Here is a 22,384-nt window from a genome sequence, read left to right as displayed (position 1 = left end):
TTGTGGCAAAAGGGTATCTACAGCGCCCTGGAATTGATTTTGATGAAACTTATGCTCCTGTTGCCAAACTTCCGACGATAAGAACAGTTCTTGCGGTCGGAGTCCATCGAAGTTTCTATTTTCATCAAATGGATGTCAAGACCGCATTCCTACATGGGGACCTGAAGGAAGACATCTTTATGCAAATTCCAGATGGTGTACGGGCTGAAAAAGGTCAAGTTTGCAAACTTTTGAAGTCGCTTTATGGACTTAAGCAGTCCCCCCGTTGCTGGAATGAGAAGTTCAATAAAGAATTAATCAAGATAGGATTCACCAGATCAAAGCATGATTACTGTTTATATACTAGATGCAACGAAGGTGATGAAGTTTATCTCATCCTCTATGTTGACGATTTGCTGATAGCAGGAAGAAGGCTTGAAACCGTGATGAAGTTGAAGAAGCAACTGTCTACCATTTTCGACATGACTGATTGTGGAGAAATTAACCACTTCCTTGGCATGAAATTAGAATACAATCGACATTCTGGTGTGCTCAAACTTTCACAGAAAACACAAGTGAATAAAATTCTACATCGCTTCGGGATGAGTGATTGCAACGCTACCAAAACACCAATGGAGAAAGGATTACAACTAACCCGCACAGGACTACAAACTGAAGAACCATTCAGACAACTGCTAGGAAGTTTAATGTACGTGATGCTTTGTGTTCGTCCAGATATTTTTTTTCTATAATTGCATGGGTCGTTACCAGCAGGATCCTACTGAAGAACATTGGAATTGTTTGAAGCGAATCATTCGATACTTGAAAGGAACTTCTGATGTATGCCTGCACTTCCAAAAGAAAATTCGACCGTTCCCTTGGAAGGATTCGCTGATTCCGACTGGGCATATGACACTGAAGATAGAAAATCAGTAAGCGGATACATTTTTAAGATTTTTGGATCAACAGTATCATGGTCCAGCAAAAAACAAACAACGGTGGCCATATCGTCAAGTGAGGCAGAGTACATAGCTTTGAGCAGTGCAACAACTGAAGCTCTTTGGTTATCTGGATTGCTTCAAGATATGCAAGTTGTCTCTTCTGAAATGCCTGTGGTAATCTGGGAAGATAATCGTGGCTGTATTGGAATGGCCACTAATCTGGAAACCAAACGAAGTAAGCATATAGATGTCAAGCACCATTTTATACGGGACAATATTGCAACTGGTCGTATTAGGATTGCTCCAATAGAGACACAAAATCAAGTGGCCGACATCTTTACGAAGGCTTTAGATTCTACCCGGTTCCAGATGCTCCGAAAGGCACTTGGACTATTCGAGAGAGAAGACATATCGAATGGACGATTGAGAGGGGGTGTAAGCGTGCTAGCAAAGTAGGAAATCGCCTGTAACATCCAAACTGATTACGCCCTTGGTAACCGGACACTGTTATTTTTTCCTAACATTAACTCCAACATCAAACCTTGAGTCGTACAGACGTATTTCAATAAAGCTGTTAGTTTTTCACTCGTTATTCGAGCCGTTGACTATTAATAATACAAATATGTGAATACAATATTGCTTACCAAACGTGTTGCACAGTCCAAATTTGATGCATTCACAGGGCTGGTAGCGATGAATGCCGTTCAAAATGTGACTTTAGTGATCAACGTTGACAAAAAAGTGACCGAATAGTGACTTTTACATGAAGTCTTAAACCGAGAATAGAGCTACAAGTTGCATTAACATTGTTACGGTATGATTCGTAGATTGTGTTTTATTTTTGAAATCCTTATTTAGAATGCTGTCAGAAATCAAGAAAATGCAAAAACAACAGAAACATGAAGATTACTGCCACTGGCCACGACCATCTTCACCCTTAAGGAGGGAGATATTTCCAGTTTCAGAAACACACAATGTTTCATTTCCGTTCCACTGCACTGATGTCGCATTATGCCTCTCAAATGACTTCTTGGATAATTGAGTTCAATATGTGGTCTTCCACAATAGGAAAAAAGGAAGTATTTTTGGCCAAAATTAGGAATCCTGCAATAAATGGTGGTATTCATCACAAAAACATTGACGGATAAGAAAAATATTTTGTCTGTGGCTTCAATTTTCGGCATAGTATCGATTTTTGTCATATTCTAAAAACCCAACGGAATTTGGTCACTTTTTGGATTGCAATAAGCCTGTTCGATGCTGGATAAAATACTAATGGTCATATCAAGACGAGGAATCGCCTCCTAGCTTGTTGGACGCCCTTATTTGCCCTAGACCTGTGCGCCGGTCATATAATCGGCGGCGGCGGCGCAGTGGTCACTTTTGCCCCGGCGGCGGCGGCGTCATGGCGGCGCGCCGTTGACTTTTATCGGCGGCGGCGGCGGCGGCGTGAACCGGCGTGGATGAAAAAATCAATGGCTAAAAAAATCAATTTTAACGCGGATTTCTTAATTCACGGGGTTTTGATTCAAACCGTGCGAATCGCCCGTATAAAAATCGACTTCAGTGGAATAAAATTGTAATATTCTATGTTTGTCGATCATCAAACAGCACATTCCATAGTAAATTACCAGCGACACTAATAAGTACCTGATCTCAAAATGTTATTTAAACTATTTTATTATTCTCCGATTTTGATGAATCAAAATTTAACAACGAATCCTGCTTCACTTTTCGTAACTCTTGAGCAGTATTGAGAATTAGACTTCAGTGTCATAGGACTAATTTGTTAATATCCAATTAATATTCCAAAAGTTTTCCCAATTCAAGATTTTGATAAACTCCAGTCGATTTACTTCTCAATATATCTAAATTTCAGAAAAATTCTTTGAGTTACATATACAATTGGGCAATGTTGGAGCGGCTGCATATCTAGTATATTTAGAATTTGCAGTGCTACTTAGTTCACCTGCTGTGACCCTTGGATCCTGGAAGGACATTCACGATGGAATCCACTAATGACAACCACAATGGACAGTTTACTCCCCACCTCGCGTTCTTGGATACACAAATCACAATAGATGATCAACATAACTAAAATGAGCTCTGGCTGAGTAAGACTGGGGCACGATGACCAACCAAATTGAATATTTTCCTTTAAAAGTTGGTAAAATATGGTGGAGTTCCTGAAGGGATATCTGGAAGAAACTACGATTTTTTTCTAAGTTTTATTAGAAATTCCTTTGAAAAACACTATAAGAAATTCTGCGGGAAACTCATATATGCATTTTTTCAAAAACCATTAGGGTTCTTGTTGGGAAATTCCTTTAGTAAAACCACAGGTGAACCATAGAATATTCTTTCAGGATTTCATTCGGAAATTCATTAAGGAATGAAATAGTTTCCGAAAGAATTCCTTAATACCGAGGGAATAGCGAAAAGAGTTTATAAAGACATTTCTGGCAAATTTTTGAAATAATTATCGAAAGAACTTAGTGTAAGTATTTTATAATTTTGCCCGGTAGCACCGATTTTAAAAATAGTTTACATCAGGGAACCGAAGGAATTCCCGCAGAAAAATCCGAAAGAATCTTTTCCGTAAATTTCGAAAAAAAGGTTCTAGGGAATTCCTAGAAGAATTTCTGAATGGTTCCCAAAAGCAATTTCCGAAGAAATTTCTTTGAATTAATTACTGAAGAGATTCCCGAAAAACAACCACGAAAAAGGAGAATGTTGTGACGGAGTTATCAAGGGAAATGTCCAAGAACTTCTTTCTAAAGTTACCAAAGAATTTTCAAAGGATTTCCTTTAGAAATTCTTAAGGAATTGTTTAAGGTAGTTTAGAAAGAATTTCTGTGGGAATTTCAGGAAAAGTTGTCAAAGAACTTGTTAAGGAACCCCTAGAGGAATTTCTGTAAAATTTCCAACGTTTTTTGCCTTTCTCGTACAACTAAGTTGTACCGAAAGGCTATCATTTCACTCCGAAAACGAACTTTTTATAGAAGCCTCTGAGACCTATAGTATTATATACCAATCGACTCAGCTCGACGAGCTGAGCACATGTCTGTCTGTCCGTGTGTATGTGTGTGTGTATGTGTGTGCACAAAAGCTATAAAAAACATTAGACAACTTTTCGTATAGTAATCCTTAACCGATTTTCTCGCAACAAGTTTCATTCGACAGGGGACAAAGCCTTGTTGATTACTATTGAATTTTAGAACGATCGGTCATTGCGTTTAAAAGTTATGAAGAAAATGGTACATCGGACCATATAAACCCCATATAAGGTTGGTGTCTCAACTAAATGCGAGAAAGGCACCACCAACGCTAGGTGGATTAATCTGGGTTTTTTTCTAAAAAATCGGAAAGAATTCCTAAAATAATCCTCCGTATTAATTTCCGAAGAAATTCCTAAGCGAACTTTCAAAGACTAAACATATTTCCGAAGCAATCTGTAAATGAATTTCTGAAGAATTTTGTAGAGGAATTCTAAAATATTTACCGTCGATATTTCAAAAGGAATTTGCGAATGATTTTCGGAAGGTATATCCGAAAGAATTTCCAAGGGAATTACGAAAGAATTCCTAAAGGATTTTATGAAGCAATTCCTAAAGCAATTTCCTAAGAAATTTTCAAAGGTATTTCCAAAAGAACGAACCTTGACGAATTTCCTAAGGTTTTCTTAAACAAAGGAATACGTGGAGGAAATTCTGACGTTATTCCTGAGGTAAATTTTAAGGAATATACGAAGAACTTTCTGAAATTCGTTTACGGAGGAGTTTTTGTAGAACTTTTTGGTGCAATTTCCTAGGGAATTCCTGGAAATTGCGAATAAATTACTGGAAAAAAAACTCAAAGGAATTCTTAAAGAAACCTTTTAGGCATTACATTAGAAAAACCAGTAGACATTTTCTCTGAAATTCTATTAGGATTTTTTTTGTAATTTCCTTTGACAATTCCTTCGGAAATCCCATCATAAAATCCTTCAAAAATACCTTTATCGATTTCTCTGGAAATTCGTTTAGGAATTCTTTAGGGAAGTATTTTACCTTCAAAAACTCTTTTAGAAGTTCCTTTAGGAATCATTTTCGAACATCCATTCAGGTTCTCTTTTGGGAATGCCTTCAAAAGTTTATTTGGAAATTCCTGCACTAAACCCAACACAAATTTCTTAAATAACGCCTCCAAAAATTTATTTGGGAAGTCCTCCAGAATTTTATTTCTTTAATAATAAAAAAAATACCGCCCGGAATTCCTTCGGATATTCCTCCAGGGACTTCTTTAAAAGATTATTTGAAAAATCTCCGAGATTTCCTTCAGAGATTTCTCCAGATTTTTTTTTTCAGTAGATCTTCCACACACATAAAAATGTTGCGGTCGAAACTACCATTCCGAGGGTTAATTTAAGAATACGCACCGACGATTTTCAGCAGACAACAAACCCGTTTGATTTTACCATGCGCGCAGTAAAAATCAACTGTGGTCCTGGTGGAATGTTGTAGCATGAACTGAATGAGTGGTGAATTTGTCCGAATGCGTGGTTAATTTAACTGAAAATTTGTGGTTGTTTTAAAAACATGGCGTAGTCTACAAAATAGTAACCGTTACCATGGAATTTTTTTCTGTGCAGGAAATCCTTTGAAATTTATTGAAAATGAAGTTGTTTGCGATATAGTTACTTTTTTTTTTATTTTTTTATTCGTATGTTTATTTGGTAGGCACTCTGTGTTCTTAACCGCTACTGTGCCGTGATCTACTGTGGTACTCTGCTGTACACTCAGAAATAAATTAATACCAAATAGATTAAAAGTCATGCTAAATGACTATTTGCCTGGTTGACCCCTAACTCGTATTCGATCCAAGAATACCTAGATAGTATAACTTGAGAATATTGTGATTTAGTATAAATCAGATTTATTACTATTTAGCTTTTTTGGATCTGGTTCAATGTTTTGAGGTTATGTTGGTCTTGTCATATGTTTTGCGGCACAAAATGCTCTCTTCCCCCTGTCCTTCAAACCCCCTACGCAATGCAGCGGAACGACCTCGGAAACGGCAAGATTAGACAATTAGCCCATATATTTTCAGTTAAATCGGCCGTTTCCGTCGCCGTTCCGTTGACGTTTGGGGCATTACGGATACTATTGAATCACTATTTTTGCACTTCCGAAAGTATTCTTGCAGATCAAATTCACTGATTCGTCCAAGAAATTTTCTATGATAATCCATTCCACAATTAATTAACACCAAACGCTCTGCGCAAAGGACACATATCCTGATTTCGTAGTTTCGATGCAAGCGAGAAATCTCCTCCGATGATGCCGGTCTATTTTAATCACTTCCTAATTCCCACCGGGTTCGGATTGCGTTGAGGTTTCGCAGTGTGGAGCTTAACTTTTCCGGTCGTCATATGGCGGATCTACAAAGAGAAAATTGAAATAAACTTCCCATGTTTTACTTTAAAACTCACAGTTTCTCACATTTTTAACCTGTTCAACTTTTTATCGAAATTTGCGGCGACCAGATTGAAACAAATCACGCGCCGAAAAAATACCAGCAGACAGTATGCAGAAGCAGAATATGTTTGCGTTATGTTGCCACAGTATAGATTATAATGGTAGATAGTATACATTTTTATACCAAGAAGAAAATAACAAACAAGTTTAATTTTAAACCTTTCTTAGATTAATTATATCTCTGAGTGTACAGAGTCCACACAGAATCTATTTTTAGATGTCCATAACTCGTTATTGTTGTCGTTGCCAGTCCATATCATCGTGAGTCCATTGTGTTCATTTGTCCATGTGGTGAATCCAGTGATCGTTGCTTTGTTCCGTTGCCATTAATCGAAGTACGTTGGAGGAATGCCTCCGAGAAGAACCGATTTGTCAGTCGTCATTAGGCAGCCGTGTCGGTTAGGCGCGTTCCCCAAAACGCCACCGTACGGACTACGCTTCTGGCGACTGGCAAGGGTTTGGTGGAGGGGCTGGGAATCGAACCCATGACCATTCGCTTATGAGGCGAACGTGTAGCCAACTACGCTACGGGACACCCCATAGTTACTTATTGAATTGTCGAAAAAACTACAAAAATAAACAACAAACAAAGACTAGGAAAGATGAAGCTATTTTCGAAGAAATTCCTGCATGAAGTTCCGGAAGAATTCCCGGAGAATGTTTTTACGGAATTGCCGGAAAAAGTTCTGAAGAAATTCCTTAGGCAAATTTGGAATGAATTTTTTTATGGATATCTAAAAGATTTTTTTCCAGCGATTCATGAAATAAATGCCTAAATAATTTCAAAAGGGAAAATTTCCGTAAAAATTCTCAAAAAAAACTCCGAAGAAATTCTCAAAAGAACGAATGGAATTTTTAAGGAATACCTTAAGAACTTTTCGCAGGAATTGCTAAAGAAACTTCCTAAGGAACTGTTCAAGGAGTCTCCGAAGGAGATTGTAGAAATTCGTGGTACAAAATCCGAAAGCATTCCTTAAGGAATTTTCGAAGAAATGTTGTAAGGAATCTCCGAAGGAATATCCAAAAAAAATTTAGGAAGAATTCCTAAAATAATCTTCTAAGGTTTTTTCAAAGAAACATTTCGGAGGAATATCTGGAAGAATTATCAAATAAATTTCTGGATTTATTTCCGAACTAATTTCTGGAGTATTTTTCGAAGGAATTCATAAATGAATGTTTAAACGATACTTCTTTTAATATTCTCAGTAATTACATGAATTTCACAATAAGGCTTTTACAATACATTTCAAGACAATCAAATTAAATTAAATTTTCGTGATGTTTGAAAATACCTGATGTTTTAACTAAATAATTTGACTAAATACTATGCAGCGAGGCGACAACGCCTCAGTTCTGGATTACAATGGCTGTGAATAAGAAAATAAGAAGCGTTTTTAACTGATGCTCGTAATATTTGCTCAGCAATATTTGGGTCTCCAGTAGCCTTGCGAGCAAAGGCGTAGGATTTTTTATTATTTTTTTTTTATTTCTTTATTATTTATCTCTTCTCTTGTTTTTTAGGCGTAGGATTGTCAATCCAGAGATGGCGAGATCGATTCTCGGTCTGGTCTAGGATGTTTTCGGGTTGGAAACATTCTCGACACCCTGGGCATAGTGTATTCATTGTACTTGCCACACAAGATACATGCTCATGCAATGGCGGGCATAGAAAAGCTTTCAATTAATATCTGAGAAAATGCTAATAGAATAATAGTTGAAAAGCAGGCCAAGTTTCAGTTGGAATGTAGAGCCACCGAAGAAGCAGAAGATTTGCTTTGCTGATGCTCACCAAGTGGTTTTGTCAGTTATATTCCTAAATAATAATAATAAAAAAATCGGTAATGCATTCACAGTTGGGATTTAATTATTTTGCTAAATCAGTTTGCCTTGTAAGCCTGATTAAATAAGTTGATTTAAATAATTAAAAAAATAAATATTATCAAAATAACTAATGTGCAACTTGACTTGGAATTTCTAGGCTGCAATAATTTTCCTGCACCACTGCCAGATCCTTTAAGAATGGGGACGCTTTGGGCATGTATTCAGGCCCCGCAACAAATCCATTTTGCGAGTCACCTACAAGTTTTAAACTAATAGGTGCCCGACTGAATGACGCCTTGGCATAACGCATTCCAAAGATCAGTTTAACAATTTATGTATTATTATACTAGATAAAGCCTCATCCAAATTCTCAAATTATTCAACCAACTAATTAGTTAACCAAGACAATGTATGTCACTACATCGACTTAGAAACACCATCGCTTGAGGTAGATTTGAAATAGAATTTTGACGAGATCCACCTTAACATTTATGAACTGTCATAAGACTAGGTTAGTACTATTTCAATTAACTCTACCACGCTGTATTTCTTCACAGATACGTATTTCGATCTCAATTATTAAACCGTAAACAGTGTCTCGTGCTTGGCTCTACTGGATTTGGGTTAAGTGATTTTTTTTATTGCGATTAGTCACCGGCGTGGCAAAATTAAGATCGGCGGCGCGCCGACCCATAATCGCCGGCGGCGGCGGCGCGAGTAAAACCACCGGCGGCGGCGGCGTGGCGCGGCGGCGAACAGGTTTGCCCTCTCTTTAAGAAAGGGCACAGACTGGAGTGCGCCAATTCCAGAGGAATAACCCTCCTTAATTCGGCGTACAAAATTATGTCCCGTATTCTGTTCAACAGATTGAGACCGCTTAAAAAGTCCTTCGTCGGCGAATACCAAGCAGGTTTTCGTGAGGGCCGATCAACGACGGATCAAATGTTTACCCTGAGACAAATCCTTGATAAATTCCGATTGTACAACTTGCAGACACATCATCTGTTTATTGATTTCAAGGCGGCATACGATTCAGTGAAACGGAATGAATTATGGCAAATTATGCTTAAACATGGTTTTCCGGCGAAACTGATACGGATGATTCGTATAACGTTGGACGGATCGAAATCAAGTGTAATGGTTGCGGATGAAATATCGACGTCATTTGTTACCTTATATGGATTAAAGCAGGGTGATGCACTCTCGAATCTACTGTTCAATATAGCGCTCGAGGGAGCGATTTGGAAAGCTGGTGTGCAAAGAAGCGGTACCATTATCACAAGATCGCATATGCTCCTGGGATTTGCGGACGATATCGATATTATCGGGATTGATCGCCGTGCCGTGGAAGAGGCTTTTGTGCCTTTTAAGAGGGAGACAGCGAGGATTGGACTCACGAACAATACCAGCAAAACGAAGTACATGGTCGCTGGCAATCAACGTGGGTTTATTAGTGGTGGTGGTAGCGAAATGGTGCTGGATGGTGAAAAATTTGAAGTGGTGGAAGAATTTGTGTATCTTGGAACATTAGTGACGTACGATAATGTTGATTTTCGATCAACTGAAGGAAACGAGGGTTCTCCGAATTTTTAATCTTTTAATTGCAGATAAAAATTTCCTAAAATTAGAGTAGAAATTATAATGTTTATCTACGTTTTCTTACTTTCCTTTTATCTCACGTTTAGTTCTTTCTCTCGTCTTTTCACTTAACTGTGACTTCTATTAGTCTTCTTCTATATCGTGATTCTTTCCCTGGCGGTTCAATCTGTGACTACGTATTAATTATTTAATGTAATACAGATAAACAAGCCTGTTGCACACTTACCCCGACATAAAAGGATAAATCTAAGAGATAGTTTTAACTATAAGTTCTTGAGCTTGCAATGTGAATCCTATAATAATGCGATTTCATTAATGTGAAACGTTAAGATAATAATAATCATTTTCCATACTTTAGTTCACTCGAGTTCAATTAATTTGAGAATATAATCGCTTAGCATCTAATTTGTAATTTATAGGAAATATATGGTTTTTAGAGCGCAATTGCGGTTTGCCTTCCACTATTGTTTCACCTGTATTCGCTGAATCATCATGAGCCGTACGTCAGAGCTCTGACACCTGTCTTTGTAAACGGGTTGCAAGAAACATCGTATTACTGCAGTAAGTGAGACGCACCGACCGAGGGGTCGCCACACTCCCCCCCGGGTATGCCACTGAAGTGGCTAACCTGCCTTTCGCGTCGAACATCGAGCACCGCTAATTTGACCGCAGGGCGCTCATACACTCCTCCGCTTGCTGTTTGAACTGCTGCCGACCTTACAATGTTGTCCTTACCCTTATTCACAGAAATTACCCTGCCTTTGGGCCAACAATTACGCGGGTTACTTGGGTCCACAATCACTACAACATCCCCCACCTCAATCGCTTTGACTTCGCTAAACCATTTTGTGCGCCTAGCAGGCCTGGTAGCGGGTCACTTTTTAGTGACTTGGTCACTTTTTTCAGGCAAGTCACTAAAAAGTCTCTTTTTTCGACCTCAAGTCACTAAAGTCACTTTTTCTCGCAAAAAGCCACTATTTTTAACTATTTTGAAACTATTGACTATTTTTGAGTGAAGCTTTATGTATAAGTCGGATGATGCTTTGTTCATAGCGGAAATGAAATTACGGATCTTGGAAAAATGATCGCTCTGAAACTTCGCCAGCCATTTTACTCGCTACTCTAATATTGGCATTTCACCAGTAGCTAATTGACCTTTCCCGTCAAAAATTTAATTTGCTCAATCGATTATTAATTTTATTTAAAGTTAACTTAACCCATATTTTTTAAGCCTCTAAGTATTTTTAAAATTAAAAACAAAATATTTAAAAAGGGTTTTTTTAGATTTGGCTAACATTCGCACGATTTTGAACGAACAGCGGGTGAATTTTGTCAGACCGGTTCACACGTGCAGCATTTTTTCAACTTTTGTTTTGGATTTTTTAAATAGTTCGAGGCTTGAGAGCGAGTCGAAAGAGAGAGATAGTTGACCTTAAATAAGCCAAAGAATCGATTGTGACAAAAAAAAACGAGATGCAGTTTTTGACGGGAAATGATATAGATATTATATACAGGGGATAAAGTTTCCCCATTTTTGAAGATTGCATGCGCTGAGATACATCGAAAATGAGAGAAGTGGATGAAGTCTGCCCAGTCTCCCCTATCAATTGCACTATTGGCGGTTCAGAATAATCTTTTCAATTTTAGATATTCTTCCTTGTGCTTCAAGAAAACCAATAGTTCAACAATTATCAAGGCTTGTTATTTACTGCATATCTAAAACAAACATGCTTATCAGTTTTTGCCTTTCTCGTATACTAAGTATACGGTAAAGGCTATATGATCGCTCCAAAAACAAACTTTTTATAGAAGGCCCGGAGACCCATAGTGTTATATACCAATCGACTCAGTTCGACGAATTGAGGTGATGTCTGTGTGTGTGTGCAAAACTACTCAAAAAATGTCACTCATTTTTCGGGCACTTATCCTCAACCGATTTGCTTGCAACAAGTTGCATTCGACGCAGAATCCTGTCCCATTGTTTCCTATTTGAAATTGGCCAGATCGGACTATGGGATCGAGAGTTATGGCCAAAATACAAATTCATACAAAAATCGCGTAAAAAATGTCACTCATTTTTCGGGCACTTATCCTCAACCGATTTGCTCGCAACAAGTTGCATTCGACGCAGAATCCTGTCCCATTGTTTCCTATTTGAAATTGGCCAGATCGGACTATGAGATCGAGAGTTACAGCCAAAATACAAATTCATACAAAAAAATCGCGTAAAAATGTCACTCATTTTTCGGGCACTTATCCTCAACCGATTTGCTCGCAACAAGTTGTATTCGACGCAGAATCCTGTCTCATTGTTTTCTATTTGAAATTGGGCAGATCGGATTATGGGATCAAAAGCTATGGCCAAAATACAAATTCATACAAAAAAATCGAGTAAAAAATTTCACTCATTTTTCGGGCACTTATCCTCAACCGATTTGCTCGCAACAAGTTGCATTCGACGCAGAATCCTGTCCCATTGTTTCCTATTTGAAATTGGCAAGATCGAACTATGGGATCAAGAGTTATGGCCAAAATACAAATTCATACGAAAAAATCGCGTAAAAAATGTCACTCATTTTTCGGGCACTTATCCTCAACCAATTTGCTCGCAACAAGTTGCATTCGACGCAGAATCCTGTCCCATTGTTTCCTATTTGAAATTGGCAAGATCGAACTATGGGATCGAAAGTTATGGCCAAAATACAAATTCATACAAAAAAAATCTCGCAAAAAATGTCACTCATTTTTCGGGCACTTATCCTTAACCGATTTGCTCGCAACAAGTTGCATTTCACGCAGAATCCTGTCCCATTGTTTCCTATTTGAAATTGGCCAGATCGAACTATGGGATCGAAAGTTATGGCCAAAATACAAATTCATACAAAAACATCGCGTAAAAAATGTCACTCATTTTTCGGGCACATATCCTTAACCGATTTGCTCACAACAAGTTGCATTTGACGTAGAATCCTGTCCCGTTGTTTTCAATTGAAAATTGGCCATATCGGACTATGGGATCGAAAATTATACCATTTTTTATGGAAAAATCGCTAAAAAAACTCACTCATTTTTCAGGCACTTGTCCTCAACCGATTTGCTCGCATTAAATTGCATTCGACGCAGAATGTCTCATATTTTCTTATTGAAAATTGGCCAGATCTGACTATGGGCTTAGATGTTATGGTCAAATTACTATTTATTGTGAAAAAGAGTTCAAAAAAGTCTAGCTCACTTTTCTAGCACTTAGACTTCATATATTCCCTAAGCAACACAAGTTTAACAAATCTGGTTGCAGTAACCATATTGTGATTGAATCCGGTCATATATAAGTTACTGTGATTGATGTGCAATATGTGTACTTCTCAGGTCGCTCGCAACAGATTGCATTCGACGCAGAATCTTGTCCCATTGTTTGCTATAGAAACTTGGCCGGAGCGTACAATTGGGTCAACATTTATGGCGAAAATACTAATTTTAAAACTACAAAATAAAATGCCATTTTTTGCTGCTCATCCGATTTGATTGCAACAAATTGCGTTTGGCGAGAATTTTTTTATGCATATAAACAAATATGAAAAATAAGACCAATCCACATATTGGTGTTATTTGAGATTTTTCCAAACCTTTTGAACGAGCGAGAAAGGCACCATCACCGCTAGGTGGATTAATCTGGGTTTTTATAACAGAAAATTGTTTTATCACAAAGCGGTGATATTTTGGTAAAATAAAAATATTTATTTTCAAATCGAAATAATGATAGTTGCTTCTATTATTGTACTGCTCGAATTGAAAGGCGATACTTTAAATATGTAAGGGATCCTCAAATTAATTTTGCTGTAAGAACATGAGAAAATAAAAGCCGTTTTTCCCTCCCAACTTTGATCAATATTTTGGAATTTTTCAAAATAAATTTGGTGATAATTTATACATTTGAAATAGCATAAATGTAAAAGATTCAAAGCGTGATTTTTTTTAGATTTTGTTATATTCGTTATATATTGATAACTTTTGAATTTGAAGACAAGCTTTACGGTTTTCATAATTTTTGTTTCGTTTTCTACCAAAACGATCCGTACTGATGTTCCTTTCGAACTATAAATTCCTAAAACTCCCTAAACCAAATCAAATCTGCATCTTTCTTAAGTAGGTGTTCAGCTAATCCAGTGATCGTAATTTTCACTCATTCTCACGAGATTTTTGCCTACAAGTCATTTTTCGGGGAAGAAAAACAGGTCTTATGAGTAATAAATAACCATGTTTCTGTTCACTTAAAGTGGCGCAAACGTTTGACTCATAGCTTTTAGTAGTCATTCTTTTGACTAATATTCAGTAAACTATCCTTGGGATAAAAACAGAGAGTAAAAGTTAGCGTGCACGATTTTCGTATCTTTCCTGAGTTCGTTTTGAGAGAGTGGTGAGTGAAAGATGGTTGCCGCCACACGTTACGAAAAGAAATTCTCCCTCGACGCAGAAACGCTTAATTTCATCGAAATTGCAACAGAAACTGAAAGTCACTATTTGGTCACTTTTCTGCAACTAAAAGTCACTATTTGGTCCCTTTTTTCGTCAGCTTTGGTCACTAAAGTCACTATTTTGAGCGGCATTGATCGCTACCAGCCCTGGCCTAGTGATATCTGGCAAGTAGTCACGAACCCAACGTTGCCAGAAGATGTCAGCTTCCATTTGCGAGGTTCGCCATGATCGCTTCAATGTGGTTGAAGTATCGTCAAACAATGTTGCCGGCTTCAGCCCACTGGATGAACCCAGAATAAAGTGGTTCGGAGTAAGTACCGGTGCATCTGGATCGTCCGCTGGTACGTGCGTTAACGGACGTGAGTTTATTGTGCCCTCGATCTCCACCAGTAAGTTTCTGAGAACTTCGTCATTAAGAAGACGCTGCGGTTGGACTTGTTGCAAATTGCGTTTCACGCTCTGGATGAGTCTTTCCCATGACCCACCCATGTGGGGAGATGCTGGAGGAAGGAAGCACCATTCGGTATTGGGAACACAATCTGTGGTAGGCCAGAAAGCCGCCTCAAGTTTCGATCTTGTTATGATCTCATCAGAACGACATAGCGCACACAGCGAAGGTGGAGCTTATAGCTACGACACCCTTCACCGGGGAAGGTGGAGTCACCCTTCCGCGTAGTCGTTTACTTGAGCAAATGAGTACTACAGTTAAGTACTAAGCTTTATTAGACAATACGTCTACTGAGCGGTGCATGTTGCACTGCTATGTACTGATGAGTCAAAGACGAAACGTATTCGGACACAGTCCTTGAGTAAATTGGTCATGTGCATCTAGCACATTTGGTTTCAACCATTTCCTGTTTTCATAAAGCTGCTCACTGCCATGTTTGAAAAGTTCAGCCAGGAGCTGGTCCTTCCCGCAGCCTTATTGTTTTCAGCTCTTTAACAGCTTTTTAATCATATCTAGTGTAGGCGACTCCACAGCTTTTCCATCGTCGCATTTCTTATTATTCTGTTCACCGATGCACCGTCACTTCCACTATTCAACAAAGTCTCGAAGTGTGGCTTCCACGTGGCTTCCACGTGGCAACCACATCGGTTTTATTTGTCAGCAAATTCCCTTGTTGGTCGTTGCACATGACGGGAGATGGCGCTGTCTTTCTCCGCACGCCATTGACAGACTCTTAGAACCTCCGCATATCGTTCTGCTCAATTTTTTCCTGCGCCTCGCTAATCACTTGTTCTTCATATTCTTTCTTCTTTCTGCGGTGGGTTCGTTTTTCGGCTGCTCTTGCTTACTTGTACCGATCTCTATTCGATCGGGTACCCGACACCAACATCTGGCTTCTGGCAACGTTCTTCTCGTCTGTCACTCTCTGACACTCCACATCGAACAAACCCGTCCTGGGTTGCCTCTGTGCAGTGCCTACCACTTCTCGTGCTGTTGTGCTCACCGCTCTATGGATCGACTCCCATAGATCGTTGATGTTGTCGCTAACGTTGATTGCACTTATCCGTTCGTCGAGCTTCTGGCGGTACTCAGCCGATACTCCTTCCGCCGACAATCGATGGATATTGTAACGCATCGTTCGCTGTGATCTTTCGTTCGATACAGTTGACAACCGTGATCGAATTTTACTGACAACGAGGTAGTGATCAGAGTCAATGTTCGGACCTCTGAATGTCCGCACATCTGTAACATCCGAGAAATGGCGCCCATCTACCAGAACATTGTCTATCTGGTTGCAAGTTTCACCATTTGGGTGTCTCCAGGTGTGTTTTCGGATATTCTTTCGTGCAAAGTAGGTGCTATTGACGGCCATCCCTCTGGCAGCAGCGAAATTTACTAGCCGTAGGCCGATGTCATTGGTAGCGGAGTGAAGGCTCTCCCTACCAATTATGGGACGGAAAAAAGTCCTCTCTAACGACCTGAGCGTTAGCGTCTCCGATAACAATTTTCACGCCATGCTTTGGACACTCTCCATAGGCTTTATCAAGACATTCATAAAACGTGTCCTCCACGTCGTCGGATTTATCCTTTGTCGGTGTGTAAACGTTGATTAGGCTGTAATTGAAGAATTTGCCCCGTATTCAACACACAGATTCGTTTGCTAATGGGTTTCCACCGCATCACTCGCTTCATCTGCTTGCTCATCACTACGAAACCAACTCCATGCTCTGATTTTCCGTCGCCACTGTGATACATGTTATACTTGAATGCAGTGTTGGTCGTGGGGTCCACGGCTCGGAAATCACGTTCTCCGGATCTAGGCCATCGGACTTCTTGAATAGCGGCCACGTTCACTCCAACCTTCTGCAGTTCGCGAGCCAGAAGGCTCACTCGTTTCATTTAGGGTCCTGACATTCCAGCTACCGAGTTTCCATTCATAGTCCTTATTTCGTTGCCGGGTCGGTTGCCAAAAATAACGTTCTGTTTTTTCTTCTATTTCTATTTTTCGTGGTATTTGAGAGCCTTCAGTAAGCTATCTTACCAGGGTCGCGTTACCTACATCGCGCTGGTGGGATTGCCACCTTAGGTATAGCTGACGCGATACAGCATTTCGTTAATCAGCCTCTGGGAACCAGTCAGACGCTGTTTGAGCCGCACCTCCTGGTGAACAGACGCTCGAGGCGTACCTTCTCACTCTAGCTGATGTCATGGGCGCTACCCCATCCAGAAGATAATATCTTCTCCTAACGATGAGGGTTTCGTCATAGCAAAGGTAAACGGTGTTTACTTTTGTAGCTGCTACTGTCCTCCTAGATGGAGTATAGAGCAGTACACTAGGGTAGTTGATATTCTTGCGGCGAAACTAACTGGCCTTAAACCAGTAGTTGTAGCAGGTGACTTCAATGCGTGGGCAGTGGACTGGGGTTCCCGGTTTACTAACGCTAGAGGTCATATCCTGCTAGAGTCACTAGCGGTATTGAACGTAGTTCTGCTGAACGAAGGCCAAGTGCCAACGTTCAGAGGACCGAGCGGTGATTCATGTATCGACGTCACCTTCTGCAGCGCAGGATGGACTGAAGAACCGGGATGGATGGTCCACGAGGGTCATACTTCTAGCGACCATCAGGAAGTACGTTTTATGGTCGAGTATACCCGGAGAACTACGACGAGAAGAGGTGGTGCAACGGATCCCGGATGGCGCACTTCACAGTTCAATCAAGAGCTGTTGGTGGAGGCGCTGCGCTGGGAGAGTAGGACTACAGGACTAAGCGGTAACGACCTGACGGAAGTACTTACACGTGCTTGCGACGTGGCGATGCCAAGGAAGACCCAGCCCCAGGAAATCGACAACCAGTGTACTGGTGGTCTGACACGATTGCAGATCTTCGTAGAACCTGTCTTAAAGCTAAAATAAGGTTGCGACGTGCTAGAACAGACGCTGAGCGACTCGATAGACGAGGGGTATTCCGGACAGCGAGCAGAGCCCTGAACTACGAGATTAAATGTAGCAAGCGAGCCTGCTTCGAACAGCTGTGCAGGATGGCGAATGACACCCCGTGGGGTGATGCATACAGGATAGTGATGTCTAGGACCAATAGCACACCTCCTGAAAGATCCCCAGAGCTGTTAGCCAGTATAGTAGAGGGACTGTTTCCGACACATGAACCATCAGACTGGCCCGCTACACAGTACGAGTCAGTCGACGTGGTACCGCTAGTGACTAACGAAGAGCTTATCGTAGCCGCAAGAAAACTTAAGCTCAATAAGGCGCCAGGCCCGGATGGTATTCCAAACCTGGCCCTTAAACACGCCATTCTTGACAATCCAGATATGTTCAGGAGCTGCCTCCAGAGATGCATGGACGAAGGAAACTTCCCAGATCGATGGAAACGGCAGAAATTGGTGCTATTACCGAAGCCTGGCAAACAGCCGGGGGATCCTTCGGCATACAGACCAATTTGCCTACTCGACACAGCTGGAAAGCTGCTAGAGAGGGTCATTCTGAATAGATTGTCGGCTTATACAGAGTGTGCTGGTGGCTTATCTAGCAACCAGTATGGCTTCCGTAAGGGCCGTTCTACCATCGAAGCAATTCGAGCGGTAACTGATACGGCCAAGATAGCGAGAGGTTTAAACAGAAGAGGTATTAGGTACTGCGCGTTGATTACACTTGATGTAAAAAACGCGTTTAACAATGCTAGCTGGGCAGCAATTGCTGACTCCCTGCACCGATTGAGAGTTCCGGACTACTTGTGCAGGATACTGAAAAGCTATTTTCAGAATAGGGTGCTGTTATACGACACTGATGCTGGTCAAAAGTCGATCGTAGTGTCCGCGGGTGTTCCACAGGGATCGATCCTCGGACCGGTTCTGTGGAATATTATGTACGATGGAGTATTACGCCTAAGTCTCCCGGCCGGAGTGAAGATAGAAGGCTTCGCGGATGACGTAATGCTAGAAGTAGCAGGGGACACTCTCGACGAAGTTAGATTGAAGGCTTCATACGCGATTGGCAGAGTGGAGGAATGCCTCAACTCGAGACGGTTATTCCTTGCACACCACAAGACGGAAGTCGTGGTAGTGCATAACCGTCATCGGTTGCAACAGGCTAGGATAAGAGTAGGGACCTGCACAGTTAACTCCGTGAGGTCTCTCAAGCATCTGGGCGTGATGATCGATGATAAGCTCAATTTTACGAGCCACGTCGATTATGCATGTCAGCGGGCTTCATTGGCGATAAAATCTTTATCACGAATGATGTCCAACAGATCGGCGGTGCATAGTCAAGTGCGTAGGCTGATAGCTGGTGTAGCATTGTCTATCATCCGTTATGGCGTGCCGGCATGGGCCGTAGCACTAAAAGCCGAGTACAATGTAAAGAAATTGATCAGAGTACACCGGCTGATGTGCTTACGTGTCGTGAGCGCATATCGCAGCATATCATATGAGGCGGTGTGCGTTATAGCTGGAATGATGCCGATCGACACACTCTTAGAGGAGGATGTGGAGTGCTACAACGAAAGGGACTCGGTGCAAGTGCGACGTGTCAAGAGAGCAACTTCGTTGCTCAAATGGCAAAGAGCATGGGACACCGCAGTCAAAGGTCGTTGGACCCACAGACTGATTCCAGATGTGTCCAACTGGGTTGATAGGAAGCATGGTCAAGTCAACTTCCACCTAACACAGGTGTTGTCTGAACATGGCTGCTTTAAGAAATTCCTGCACAGGTTTGGCTTCGCAGATTCTGCGGAGTGTCCTGAATGTGTAGGTGAGGTAGAATCGGCAGAGCATGTGATGTTCGCATGCCCGCGATTCGAGGTAGAACGCAATACCATGCTGCTTATTAGTGGTATGGATACAACCCCGGACAACCTCGTCGAGAGGATGTGCCGGGAAGAAGCTATATGGAATGCGGTGAACACAGCATCTCAACAGATTATGTCGAAACTGCAGCGGTGGTGGCGTCTTGAACAAAACCAACGAGTGCAGTAAGGGCACCTGTGATGCAGTGAACACTTTGCTCACCCCGACAACTAACATGTCGCGGGTGGGCTGCGGGGACCTCAGTATGTAGATATAGAGGTCATTGCGGTTCGCGCGCGGTGGTTGTTGTCGGGGTGCTCGTCTCCAACGTGAGATTATGATACAGACCGTAAGGTTACTATCACAGCTTGCGATCGACGGGTGGTGAGGTAGCCACCCTTGAAGTCGATGTTGTGTGTATTGACGTCAAGTGCGTTAGCATAGGCGTGAGCGTTCTCAATAGTCCCCCCCTGATGTATTGCTTAATTGCGGACCGGGGGTACGGACTGGCGAAAGGGTTTTGGTTTTAGTGGGTCGGGTAAGAGTTACATGACATACCCATCCCCACACTACCTGAGTACCTCCTCAGGTGTCTGGTTGCAGATTTCCGTTTACCCTTGCTCAAGAAAAAAAAAAAAAAAAAGAAGGAGAACGGTGCCCAGGCTGCACTACCAGCTAAGTACACAACCCTTAGCTGGCAGTCTTTTGTCATCGGATGACTGGTGGAAGCGTGAGATAGGAACTTGTGGGGACTAGAGCTCCGTAGGACGCTCCTTCTTTGATGTCAACCCACCATTTGCGGAAATGCATTACACTACAAGAATTCTACGAAGAATGACGGTTCTTATCAAATTTCAGATGCCGTTTTCAGAAAGTATGGAGAAATAGATAGGTCATTTTTTACGTGATCTAATTTTTTGCCTTTCTCGTATACAAAGTATACGTAAAGGCTAAAGGATCACTCCAAAACCGAACTTTTGATAGAAGGCTCGGAGACCCATAGTGTTATATACCAATCGACTCAGCTCGACGAATTGAGGTGATGTCTGTATGTGTGTGTGTGTGTGTACAAAAATGTGAGACACACTTTTTGGTACTTAGCATTATTCGATTTGCTCGCAACAAGTTGCAGTCGACGCGGATTGCGGTCTAGTTGTTTCCTATTGAAAATTGGCCCGATTTCTATTGGATCGGTCATTGCGTTCTAAAGCTATTGAAAAAAAAAAAATTTGACAAAGGGAAAAAAAGCCCAAAAACGAAAAAAAAATTTTTTTTCAAAGATTGCAGCAATGCATTCAAATGACCGCAAATGCATATAAATTGATGGAAAAAGTAAAATCTATCCCCCTAAAGTGCTATTCTGACCTCTCTTATGTGTTTTTCTTATTTTTTTTATTGCGCGAGAAAGGCACCACCAACGCTAGGTGGATTGATTTGGGTTTTTTTTTAAGAAATTCAGCTAAAAATATTGAAAAAATAAATTATTGCTCTTGAAGGCCCTTTTACCACTTTATGGCTTCTTATAGAGCCAGAATAACAACGCAATAATGGCAAAATTTCGAAGCTAAAAGACACGTCCTTATAACACAAATATTTATTAATTACATAATAAATAAAGTTATACTTAGCGAAGTCCAAATGAAATACATCACCGGCGTGGAATTGATATTTCCCTTCGAGAAAAGTTCGTATAATTGAACCACACGATCGTCTTACGATAGGATCTATGGGTAAGACCTGCATTTGGTAATGATAATATTATTCCGAATCCTCAACTTGATAATTCCGGACTTCATAAGCCATATATAACTCACCTACGTTTTGGTCAGAAAATAAAACATCTAGTTATAGGGGAACTGCTCCTTGAATTCATACCATGTACCCAAACCAATACCATCCGAAAACAAAGAATTGGTGCGCAAATTGTTTTATTTCTCATTTTTGAGATTTTTTTCAGCAGTGAGCACGCCGGAAAACAACAAAACACGACACAAATTGAGCCTAAATTGCCTGTTTTGCTAATGTTATTGATATAGGAGCATGTTATTAATAATGGAACAGATACCCTATCTAAAACTATCTGCTAGGGTCACCTTGTTTAGTGTTGAGGACAAAATTTTGTTGAGCTGTGTTACATTTGCGCTAATTCACGTTTATCTCGATGTTTCACGTGCTGCTCAGAGGGCTAGGAGGGGTAGCATTAGCATTGTTTCGCCTTTAGGCTAATCGTAAAAAAATATGGTCATTCATATACTGCCTGTAATCACATGTTTGCCCCATGTGACTAGAATCGGACAGATATGCGATTACAGGCAGTAATAGTAGATGCATTTTTCTGCTTCTATACTATTCATATGTGTAGCATAGCTCATGACGTGCCTATTATGTCTGTTTATATTCATTCATGCCATTTTTCCCTCTTCTCGCCATTTCTCCGCCAGTTACCGTAACCAGCATCGTACAGAGGATACTGTTTCTGCTGTTTTACCATCTGATATTGATCATGTTCCTGTGGTCCTACTACCAGACCGTGTTCACCGACATCGGACGAGTGCCGTCACGGGTAAGATTATTAGCTGTTTCTTTATGTTTTCGTTTCACCCTTTCACTGGATCGCATACAATTGTGGAACAGTTTTATCAGAATAGTAATATTTCACACCGAAATTTATTTATTTCTATTTGCTTATCACAGCGGTTGGATGCTCGAGTCGTGTTCTTATGCTAATACTAAGGACACACCTGTGGTACTTGGACCATGGTACAAGAGGACAAGAAAATTATTCCAAGACTATCTTTAATAAA

At 40.7% G+C, this 22,384-nt stretch overlaps 1 protein-coding gene across 4 annotated transcripts in view; it reads left to right on the top strand.

Moving 5' to 3' along the window:
• Positions 1-22,384, top strand: part of LOC134210646 (palmitoyltransferase ZDHHC15) — a 42,375-nt gene that overhangs the window by 4,933 nt on the left and 15,058 nt on the right. For all 4 annotated transcript variants that reach the window (XM_062686805.1, XM_062686803.1, XM_062686806.1 and 1 more), the window contains exon 2: positions 22,022-22,143. In XM_062686805.1, the coding sequence (XP_062542789.1) occupies positions 22,022-22,143 (122 nt within the window). The remainder of the gene's footprint in view (positions 1-22,021; positions 22,144-22,384) is intronic.

This window comes from Armigeres subalbatus, chromosome 2, assembly GCF_024139115.2.
Source record: "Armigeres subalbatus isolate Guangzhou_Male chromosome 2, GZ_Asu_2, whole genome shotgun sequence".
Classification (NCBI taxonomy): Eukaryota; Metazoa; Arthropoda; class Insecta; order Diptera; family Culicidae; genus Armigeres; species Armigeres subalbatus.
The sequence above is the reverse complement of the archived record's forward strand: the minus strand, read 5'-3'. Positions and strand labels throughout refer to the sequence as shown.